This window comes from Daucus carota, chromosome 6 (assembly GCF_001625215.2).
Source record: "Daucus carota subsp. sativus chromosome 6, DH1 v3.0, whole genome shotgun sequence".
Classification (NCBI taxonomy): domain Eukaryota; kingdom Viridiplantae; phylum Streptophyta; class Magnoliopsida; order Apiales; family Apiaceae; genus Daucus; species Daucus carota.
Window position 1 is genome coordinate 21,124,049 of NC_030386.2, and position 12,524 is coordinate 21,136,572.

At 33.5% G+C, this 12,524-nt stretch overlaps 1 protein-coding gene across 1 annotated transcript; it reads left to right on the top strand.

Moving 5' to 3' along the window:
• The first annotated feature begins 920 nt into the window (after positions 1 to 920).
• LOC108225749 (transcription factor HHO6-like) lies at positions 921 to 3,729 on the top strand. The gene is given in 6 exon segments (XM_064079284.1): positions 921 to 1,330; positions 1,860 to 2,116; positions 2,220 to 2,628; positions 3,008 to 3,084; positions 3,167 to 3,400; positions 3,402 to 3,729. Coding segments are annotated over 6 exon segments (1,230 nt in total). The 5' UTR covers positions 921 to 1,116; the 3' UTR covers positions 3,441 to 3,729.
• Positions 3,730 to 12,524: the final 8,795 nt, after the last annotated feature.

Sequence of the window (12,524 nt, forward strand, 5' to 3'; positions counted from 1 at the left end):
TGAAGGCTAATTGCAATGCTCTCATATTTGCAGCTGACGTGGGTTGAATTGCTTGAAAAATAAGTGTTAGATTAATGAATTTAGATATTTTATGTGTTAGTAAATATGAAAACAGAACGACTACTTGTTCAGTCATTTTTTGTTTCACAATTAAACTGTAATCGACAAGTCGGGAGTTTATCCCAGTTGAATTTTAACATTTTATTGAATTCTTCAATTTGATCAAAAAAGAAAAGCTGATGATGATTATTATAAAAAAAAATCCAAATACAGTAAATCTCACTTTTCTATCATTATCAAACGTTTTCATTTATGTTGATTTTTAGATTCCAGTATTAAAATATATTATTATTCATAATTATTCTCTTCTCATGTCTACTTCTTTTAAATACAATCTTTTCAACTTACTGCAACAATTTCTCCTAACTAAAATTAAAATATAATTCGATAACTTATTAATCCTCTTTTTTTTCAACTCTTCCAAATTTATCCTTTATACATTAATATTTTTATCCTATTTTTCTTACTTTTTAAAGTTAATTAATTAATTATATTTTACCAAGTTATTATTTCGGCGATACCAATTACAACTCTCTCTCTATATTTTTTATTACATAAATCAATCTCTCATATATATCACAATATATATATAATTAGAGAAAATACACAATTTGAATTATAACATAGTTATCATTGAATTATTTGACATTTAAATTATCTAATTTCTGTGAATTATTTGACATCTAATTAAAATTATTTGAAATATAAAATCCGAAATTCTAATATATTCCACTAAATTAAGATATTTTCAACAATTCAGTTTTCACAAAAGAAGAAAAGGGTAGAAGTCACTTGTGTGATTGAAAAAAGTTAGATTCCTTTTATAAGACGATAAAATATACTCCTACTACCCCTGCATATAATTTATGCTAAGACCCGGCGTCGTGTTACAGAATCTTCCTATATTAATTTCATTTTCCTCGTCTCCTCTCTTTTCTTTTCTCATCCTCACCCTTTTGCCTCTGTCTATTTACTATCCATCACAATATATACACACACAGATCTCACTGTTTATGTTCTCATCTCAAGATCGTGATTAACCGATCATCAGCAAAGATGGTGTTGAATACGCAGGAACTTAATTTGAATATTAAGCCAACTTTTGTGCCCAAGACGATTGCTGATTTTATCGGGGAGGTTTCGACGATCCGTAACGTATCGGAGAAGTTGGTGAAATTGGATGGTTTTATCAAGAGATTGGAAGATGAAATGAGAAAGATTGATGCTTTTAAACGCGAGCTTCCTATTAGCATGCTTCTCATTAGTGATGGTTGGTTTTCTGTCTTTTCTGTTTGATTTGTTTGTTTCGTGGTTTCTTTAAGTGGGTTTTGTTTTTTTTTTGGTTTTTTTTTGGTATGGGGATGTTTGGATGGTGATTTTTATGGATGTTTTGGTTTTTGGGAGATGGGGTTGATGAGTTTTGATGTTTTGATTAATGGGTTGTTTTGAGATGGATGAATTTGATGAGTTTAGTCTGTTTAGAGATGGGGTTTTGTTGTTTTGATTGTTTTTGCTTGGTGGGTTTTGATTTAAATGTAAGATAAGTGATGAATCAATGATAGTATGTGTAATTCATGTGTTTGTGTGTTGGTTCATGTATAAAGTACTGTAGCATACAAAATGGCGATTTGTATTACTGAGACGATTAATTAATCGTATTCGGGTGATTTGTAGTATTATGATTGATGATTTGTACCATTGTAACCAGTGATTTATATCTGGTTTGTATGGTTTGTAGTCGGATGTGTGTGTTATAGTTCTTTTGTTGGTATTGAGATGATGTTGTTTTCTTGTTGCAGCAATTGCAGCTTTGAAGGAGGAACTGATTCAGTGTAGGAGAAGAAATGTTGAGCCAGTGTTTGAAGAATTTATACCTTTGAAGAAGACTTGTGATGAAGCTGAAAAAGATGAGAAGACAAGAATGGAGAAGGAGTGCAAGGAGAAGAAGAATTGGATGAGCTCTGTCCAGCTTTGGAACAATACTGATGATGAGAAAAAGCAAGATACTGATTCAGATTCCAACAGGAAACCAAATTCAGTAGTCGAAATTGCCAAGGTAATTTACAGTTTTGCGTAAGATGTTAATTATATCTCTGGCCTAACGGTTAGGCTTACATATTTGAGATTTCTTAATTTATTTTGTGTTGTTTTGATGATAGAAATCTAACCCGGAAAATGATGCCAAGATGACAGATGTCTTTCAGAAAGATGTCTATCAGTCTTATAAGGGTAGGGCAGAAGCAAGTGCATTTATGCCGTTTAAGGGATATTTGGCTATTCCAGAAGCTGCAGTTAGGAAGGAGGCAAAGGTAGAAGATAAGAATGAATTTTCAGTTGCTGGGCTTTCACTTGTGACTCCTGGAACTAGTAAACCAAGGCTGGAATTGGGTTCTAGTGTTTTGAGTTCAAAATCAAGTAGTAGCATAGCAGTTTCCTATTCCAGTCCAAACATTCAATCAAAGTTACAGACTAGCTCCTCCCAGACATCTAGGAAACAGAGACGCTGCTGGTCACCGGAGTTGCATAGGCGCTTTGTTGGAGCCCTGCAAGAACTTGGAGGTGCACATGGTTAGAATCTTTACTTGAATTATCACTATTTGGACTCGTATCTTTAATCAGAACCTACTAATCTGTCTTCAAAAGGAAACATTTGAAGTACATTAAGCATAAATGTGTCAAAGATGAAGTTTATATAGTTAAATATATTTTATTTTGATGATACACACTTGTAGCGAACTATTCCAAATATTGTTCTTTGCTTGTTAACTGTTTTGCCATAAACTTGTTATAGTAAAAGTTTTAAATTACTCTATCTATTCATCATCTTCATGTTTAGCATATTAAGTTAAATAATCGAATTCTCCATGGGAATTCATTAGGTTGAGTGTCTTTCTAATAGTTGTTATGTAAACTTATCATATATTGGTTCTCTTTTTAAAATTTTCAGTTGCAACTCCCAAGCAAATTAGAGAGCTAATGCAAGTTGATGGTCTTACAAATGATGAGGTGAAGAGTCATTTGCAAGTAAGTTTAAACTATCCACCTAATAGTCTTTTATAATCCTCGAAGTTTGGTGAATTGCTAAAACAGTTCCTGTCTATTTCAGAAATACAGACTTCATGACCGTAGATCCCCTACAAGCAAGTCAGCAGATTCAGCACTTACTTTGGGATCAGCCTTAATGTTCTCTGGAAATGGTGAATCCTCAACCAAGCCTCGTTCAAAGTCTACTTCTCCTGAGGGTCCACTACAGCTGACTGATACCGCTGTAAGGACTTCCACTACAGTTAGTGATAGCATGGAAGACGAAGAAGCTGAAAGATCCAAAAGCTATAGCTGGAAAAAATGAGCTCAAGACTCCCGGAAAAGTTGCTGTATAAAATATATCCACCATACATTTGCAGATAAAATTATACTCCGGAGAGATGGACTACAAAAATAATACAGATCATAATATGGTAGAGGTTTAGGGAGGCCGTGAAATTTTGCAGAATTAGTTTTCATTACCACCTGTCGTGACTTTTAGTTTTTTCAAGGTTTTCTGGTATAAAGAACTTCAGTTGAAGTGTAATGTGCTGAGAATGAGAAACAGGATGAGTTTTTACTCAAACTGAGAGCACTTTGTATAACTAACTTTGTTGCGGAAATCTGAGTTTTAATTGGCTTCAATTTTCCTGATGGTGGAATTTAGAATGCATGGATAGTTTTACCTTCTTTGTTAGATGCATTATATTTTCTAGCGTATTAGATTTTTTCAGTTTACGCAGCAGTGGCGGTGAAATGAGGGGATGTAGCTTCCCACTAGGTTTGTTGTCGGTTGTACTTCTTCAGCCTTCTCTTTTTCTGGTCAAATTGTTAAGGGGATTCTTTTCTTCATATTCATCATGATAATCTTCTGTTTTTGAATTAGTATTCTGGTTGATGTTTCTCTAGTTCTTTCCTTTGGGTGCTTGTCATTGTGGTCCATTGTAGAGATGAGGGGAATCAAAGCACTCATGATAGAAGAGAATAAGAAGGGGTCCTTTCTTTACGTTTCACCAAACACACCCTTTACTCCTCTGCAAGAATGTTGATGGCGTGGTTGAATCGGCCTATGTCTTATAATGATTCTAGTCATGCTGTATATAATGTGTTTATATGCTTTCCCATTTAACAGATTTGGCTGCCAACTGGTTGGTGTAATTATTCCAAAGGAACAAGTCAATTGTTCTCCTCAGAGCCGCCTACAAAATTGTTCGCAAAGTTAACATATTTACTACTTGGTCCTTTATACAAGACACCTTGACTTTTTGCACATTATTTTAGGAGCTTTGACCACATATTTAAAATTAATATTTTTAAAATTTTCTTTTTCTGAATAAAAATATAACATAAATACTATTATTCAGAAAAAGAAAATTTTAAAAATATTAATTTTATATATGTAGTCAAAGCTCCTAAAATAATGTGCAAAAAGTCAAAGTGCCTTATATAAAGGACCAGGGGGAGTATCAAACTTTGGGATAGTATCAACGTGGGTCAGAGTCGAATCCAGAATCTCAAATTAACCATTTAAGCTATTCAATTGTGATGTGAACTTCGAACCAGGATCTCATGTTAACCACTTAGACTATCCAAACGTCGTGCTTCACATATGTGTTTTTTAGTTGTAACAAGAATCAACATGATTAAGCTGACTTCACCTTAAAGGCCGATGGCAGTTTTCCAGGGAGTTCCAGGTTTATTATATTCAGAGTCGAAACTTTGACACATTCTTTAAATAAAAGTGCTGTTTCCGGACAAATCATTTTGTTATGTAATGACAACTTTGTTCTTTGCTTAGTTTATAGAATGACCGGAGAATTAAATATTGTACGGATAATTTTAGTTCTTCATTTGACTACTCCACTGACATTCTTTAATCACGTAATTGAAAATTATCTAGACTGCAATAGTGGTTTATCGCACCTTTAAACTTAGTTAATTAGTCATATCCCACTCGATGACCCATGTGTTTTTGGAGTATGCAAGGACAAAAGAATCTCTATCACACGAGAAATAATTGAGAAAAGAATCTTGAGAACAAGATTATCTTATTTGACCCCACTTTGATACGGGCCATATACGGCCATCTTTTCGCAAATTGGATTAAGCTCGAAATGATGTGTACCGCTCCAGCGATGGCTTATCGAATAATTATCAATAATTTTATCACCCACACAAGACAGCTCCAACTATAGCTCAAAGGTCCAAATTTAGACAATTCCGGTCTATTTTTTTCGTATTAATTCAGATTTCGGTTCAAATTTAAATTAACAAATAGTGCTGGCCGAGATTATGCCGACCTATTCACATGCATAAATTCTTTTAATATTATTATATTTTATTATTATATGTTTGATTAATTTATTGACAATATATTAATATAAATATTAAACCATTTATAGCCAAATAAACTAAGCTAGTTTTTCTTTTACTAAATAAGTTGAGCTTAAACTAATTAAAAGTATACTGGAGAAGCACAAGTAGGGCTGTACAACGGCCCATACGAATTGGACTTATTTTGTTGCATATAATTGTAATTGTTTCCTCGCTGTTTTCCGAGTAGAAATCAGTTTTTGATGTAATGCATTGGACAGTTTACATAGTCTACGGCTGATGACTCAGAAGGCCACACCTGCGTAAAATGATCGATAGAACTGGATTTATTATTTTTTACAAAATATTGGAATATTTATTTTTAGTTAATGAAATTTGGGCCCGTTATCTTGTCATTCACGTATTGAAGTCTAATTCATCAAATCAGTTGTGCTCTGGTATTGTATTTTTAATTTCATGATTGAGTAGTTTGTGAATCACGACATATAAGTCATAGATGATATATTAATACCAAATATCATTTTAATTTGAGTATTTGAATGATTATTGTTAATAAAGGGATTATAAAAATAAAGAGATACTCCCTCAATCTCATTTTACATGTCCTTTTAGGAAATTTTTTATCTTGAAATACTTTTTCATCTCTTTTCTTTTTTGATCGATTTTTTTGAATATTTTTCCTTGAAACATACATGAAATATAATTCAAAATTTGACTAATATACACACACAACTCAATATAATTTTTTTAATATACATTTAAAACGAGACAAGGGAGTACTCATCATGCATTAAATATGAACGGAGATATCGAATAATCTGTATCGATTTACAAACACAGCCTGCATACATGCAATGCAAACGACATTTCACATCCACCTGTATTCTCAAAGCAGTTACAAAACTTTGAAATGCTAAGAAGTCAATAATAATTCTTCGCGGGGATGCTAAAATCAAAATTCTGTGAGAGAAGAATAGTGAGCAAAGCACAAGGATTCAACAGAGAAGCCGACAACAAAATATTGGATTCTAACTGCAGCTGCACCACCAACTGCCACCAATAAAAAGTAGTAAAGCTAAATATAAAGCTGCATCTTCAAATGCCTCTTGACTTTTGTACTATTCTCATATATATCAACTCTGACCAAACTTTTCTACTACTACCATGTATCCATTACACACACCACACCCATGATTCTCTCCCCTTGTCCCTCAAGAATCATGTGTAGATATATTCGACATGAACATGCACCAACGAACTACAATTCGGTTTGTTTGACATTAGCACATGCACCGGCTTCTACGTGACGGAATTACGTCGGAACTGACACGTATTTTTTGAAAATATTTTGGCATGAAAACAGGGGTATTGATTCTGTGAGATTAGATACTGTACGTTGTACGAGTGGGTGCGGCATGTTGGTAGAGGTCATAAACTTTACGAACATCACTTGGCCCGAGACTTGAAAAGATAACAGTATTCTCTACCTACACAACTGAGATTCTGCATGCGCTCTGCGGCTCAGTACTACTAACACCATATTTATGTTTGTTGTTGTGATATATTATTCCATCTCAATCAGAATATCTCTTTATAATAATATTGGTAGGTAGAGCTATTGGAAACTTAAATTATTTTGTTTCTTCTTATTTAGATGTTCTCCAAACAGAACTAAATTGGGTACTGTTGACTAGCTGCAGTAGTTAATTTTATTGTATCTCTCAGTTTTAAATTGTGTTTCAGCTTTTAGCATGTTTCTAATATATAGCCTGCATGGGGAGGTCTCATTTGCTAGTTAAACACCCCTCCGCCCGGATATGGTTTGGGCATTGGAGGTTAGAACAGAGGGAGTAGAAATTTAACTACTAAATTTTACTAACAAAATATTTTTTTATAAATTTGTGGACCTACTCATTTTATGCAATATTTTGAACTGTTGCGCCCGATTGTCTACTTACACTGTTTGTACGCATGTTGAAACTTTTGTAAAATATAAATCTATAACGCATTTTTATTTTTTTTATTTTTTCGAATAAAAGTTTAAACGTCAGACTTTTATTCAGAAAAAAAATTCAAAATATATTATGAAAATATATTTTATAGGAGTGTCAAAATGCGTGCTAAAAAATAACGCAAATAACCTCGCAGGAGCCCGGGACAGAGGGATTAGTAATATTTCAAATGCGTCAGGTTGTCATACCATTTTTAGGATTAAACGCTTATTATTATATCAAAAACAGATGATTGTGAAAATGCACAACTATATTAATCTTTACTCCTACAATACTAGTCGGATAGATTCAAGGAGATGCTGGAAACTCAATGTACATAGACATAATTTATTATAGAATTACAGTTTATGATAAAAGAAAGTTTTTATAAAAAAATTATAGAAATTATGAGACTTTACATCGACCCTATATAATTTTGTATGGCTTCCGAGAAAATATATGTCGGATAAAAATTAGTAACAATCCATCGAAATACATATATTTTTCTTAATTTATAAAAATTATTAACGATCTAAATTCAATATATCTCAAGTAATTAAAACTAAAATCCCCTTGCAAAATCATGTTATACAATTTGCACTATCTTCGTATCATGCAATGATCTTCATGTTACACGATGTCCCCGACCTGAGGTCCATCCATCTCCCCGGTGCCCCGGGTCGTTTCTCCGGTAATCTTAGTTTGTTTTTTAAGTTTGGTTAATACTAAATTACTGAGTAAACCATTTTAGGATTTATATAATTACTAAATATTGTTAAACATTTTTTTCTGAATAAAAATTTTAGAAAGTAAAATTTTAAAAATAATTTATAAAATTATATGTTGTTTACACCTTCGAGCGGTGAAAGAAAATCGTAAAACAATAATGGAGAAGGATGAAATATCATTCTTAAACTGGCTTTTCCCAAATTTTTTCTTTACTTTTTATAGTTTTTTTTTGTGATAAATGCAAGAAGATTTCATTAACTTGAATATAGTACGGCCGGGACAAACCCCCAACTGTCGATACAAGCTGATTTATTTCCTGATCGTTTAACACATAGAATTTAAAAAATTTTGAAGCTAAAAACGAAATAAAGACATCCTAAGCAATTAACTTGCACCAACATTTCTGAAAATAGTAACATCGTAATTGACCATATCACGTAAAAACCATTGTTAGCCCAATGTTCAAAAACACCAATTACATAAATTGTGATTGGGGAAGCGGCACCACAGTTATCTACATGCCGGAAGGGCTGTTAACGAAACGAATATTTAATGAAATATTCGGTATTCGAATTCGTTTAACATTATTCGTATTCGTTTGTTAACAAATACAAATACGAATTCAAATCTTAAAAAATATTCGGTTTGTTAACGAATACAAATTCGAATAGATAAATATTCGTATTCGCTATTCGCTTAATTATTCGGAAATTAAATTTCATATATATATATATATATATATATATATTATTTTATATTATATAGAAAAATATTATATTTTTATTTAATAAGATTATGTACTGGTAAGGGGAGCTCTTCTAGTTATAGCCACAGACCGACAAATCAGAAACAAAATGTCACACCTTCTAGTTTATCCAGGTTTGTTCAATCAGTATTTTGAATTTTATATTATTTGAGTTGGATGACTTTTTTATAGTTTGCTTGAATTGGTGAAGTATGGGAGTTTATAACTTTTGTCACGTGTCAGCAGTTTAGTTATTTTTTTTTATTTTCTTTTAAATGAGTGCCTTAAACGAATATGAATAGTTCGTGAACTTAACCGAATACGAATACGAATACAAATAACTATTCGGATAATAAACGAATACAAATCCGAATATGTATATTTAAACCGAATACAAATACAAAAACTATAGTATTCGTTTCGAATTCGTTTCGTTAACACCCCTATGCCGGACACCAGCTATAGACATGCCGAAAGCACCTCTTTATTTTCTTTTGTCCTAAAGAAACTGGAGAAATGAGAACATGAAAAATCTATCTTAACATTTTATTAAAATCATGTAACAATTGTAAAATGCCTGAACTTAGACTTGATATAACGAAATGATGGGGCCGTTTGGCTGAGCTTAAAAGAAGTGCTTCTTACTTAAAATAAATAAGTGGAGTAGAAGTTAGAAGCCAGACAAAACTTATAAGTGATTAAAGTGTTTGGCAAATAAGTAGAATTCCTGAAACAAAAGCTAGCATTCCTAGCTTTTTATAAGTGATTCTTGACTTATTACACAAACGGTACGAATAAGTGCTCCTAACTTATAATCTCAGAAGCTCGACTTAAAAGTGTCACACAAACACCCACGATATTATCTGCTTTTCGAGTTGGAATCCATCCCCAAAGTCAATATAGCCAAAACCTCACCATCTATTCAAACATATAAATACATTTGCAGATCATGAATCTATTCAAAAACAGAAATAGCAATTGGCTATCTAATTAATTTACAGATAAAGTAATCTAATTTCATTATAAGGGAAAGTACATGCTTAGACTTTACGTAAAAGCAAAGCAGAAAGAGTAGATCGAAATATATTGCCACTATTGATTCCCTGGTACGGACAAGCTAGAAATATTATGAGATTGATAAACTTTCATCTCCATCTCTATTATTGCAATACGAGATGAGTAGAAAGAGTGGACAATGAACATAAAAAGTTAGGACATAATGCTCAACCTTTTGACTTTTTTAAAGCAATCTTATCTGCAGATCGGCAAAAACTGACTTTTGATCAAGTTGAAACCAGTATCATAAAAACGGTTTTTCGGTGAAGTTTGATTGATCCTTATTTTTTAATAATGATGGATCCTTGAATATATAACAATCACATCAATTAAATTGAGCTGAATACATAGATATTAATTCTTACTTCTTAACATATACCCATGATACACGCCAGACAAATCTTTAGAAAAAATTACGAATCAGACTTAGTCAGTAAGACGCAAAATAATAATTAATCAGATTAATAGATGATTTATTGGATGATTAATTAGATAATTGAAAATTTTAGTTAGTTCGGCGAATAACGAAATATTGATTTTAAAAATAAAAAATAATTAAAAGTATTTTTGGAGAATTTGAAGAATGTGTTTAATTTTCATCAAATGAAAGTATGAACCGGAGTAGCTCAGCTCCTGTGGTGTTTGCCAAGTGGATTAATAATACTCCCTCCGTCCCCCTGAGTTGTATACATTGGGGGACGGGGACGCGGCACGGACTTTAATGCTCCTGTAAAGTGTAGTTGTGTAATTTATTTTTAAAATTTTCTTTTTTCTGAATTAAAGTTTGGATGTTATATTTTTATTCAGAAAAAGAAAATCTCAAAAATAAGTTACGGAACTATATTTTATAAGAGCATTGAAATGCGTGTCGAGCAGTTGAAAAGAAATGTATACAATTAAATGGGACAGAGGGAGTAATAAAAGAAAGGTTTGAAGACAAAGCAGGAAAGCAGCGTGTTATCATTTTCCAAATAGAATCTGATCCTCCGCATGTCACAGTGAGTCTGTAGTAACATTGCTATCATGCATTTACACATCCCCGTAACTAATCAACGTGGTCCAGACACTGGTAAGAAACCAACTAGGATTCCTGAATTCATAGCAGTAGAAAGAGGCCAAAGAAAAAAGAATCAAATTTACTGCCGAATGTTGACTCGTGAGACCCAGACACGGAGCTTGCAGCACCACTTCTGCCAGATACCTCACTCTAGTCTCTACCCAGCTGCGTTCTAGTATAATGCTAGATTCTGAATTTCGGATTTTATCGTAAGATTTATTTTTTATGTCCATCGTACAGTTGAAATGTATATTCACGGACAGTCAAAGTTTTATGTAGAGCTGTAATTCGAGTCGGGCGGCTCGCGAGCTCGCCCGGCTCGAACTCGTTTAAGTGGGCTCGGCTCGACTCGACTCGTTAAACGAGCCGAGTTCGGGTAAAGGTTTCGGCTCGTTTAATTAAACGAGCCGGCTCGACTCGACTCGTGAAATTAAACGAGCCGAGTTCGGGTAGAGGTTTGGGCTCGATTAAGTGTAAAATTATACGAGCTGGCTCGCTCGGCTCGTTAAAACCGGCTCGTTTAGCTAAACGAGCCGGCTCGGCTCGACTCGTGAAATTAACCGAGTCGAGTTCGGGCAAAGATTTAGGCTCGATTAGTTAATCGAGCCGGCTCGGCTCGATTAAAGTTGGCTCGAATTAGGCTCGGCTCGAAACTCGCCCGGCTCGGCTCGAATTACAGCCCTAGTTTTATGTAATGGTATTCAATTTAGGGTTGTTCACGAACAGAGCCAAGTCGAGCTTTGATCGAGCCGAGCCGAGCTTTAATTTTTTTTCTATCGAACCGTGCCAAGCTGAGCTTTCTTATCGAACAAAAAATTGTGTTCGAGCTCGAGCTCGTTAACTAACGAGCCGAACACGAGTTTGTTCACGAACAAATACGAGCCGAGTCGAGTCTAACCAGAAAAAAATAAGGTCAAATCGCTACTTAACTCTTAAAATAGCAAACCAAATAAAATTTTTAATGTGTTTTAATGGTATCATATTATAGTTAATATTCTCCTGATCGATTTGATATATTATATGTTGAATTCGGTGTTCAATAACATGTATATATTACGAAATTATCCTAAAAATATTGCATTTTTTCGAGTTTTAACGAGCCGAGCTCGAGCCAAACACACTAAAAACTCGGCTCGAGCTTGTTTTCTTAATAAACATATTCATGTGTTCGAGTTTGAGCTCGAGTTCTCAACGAACCGAGTCAAACTAAGCTTTTATCGAGCTGAGCTCGAGCTTGTTCGCTGACAGCTATGTCAGTGAACAACCCTGTTCATTCTCTGATAATTTCTAGTGGAGGCAAATCCTAATCTAAACTCATAACATGACTCAAATATTTTTTTAAAAAGAACAAGTTATCCGTGGCCAAAGAAAAAACTAAGCGCACTAAAAAATCTCCATGTCTTTCATGGATTCATACAACACATATTTTAATTACCACAAAGTTGTTTCTTTCATGGATTCATGCAGAGCAAGAACATGTGTCTCGAAAAAAGCTTATAAATAACAGATCCAACATTTCACAAAAGCT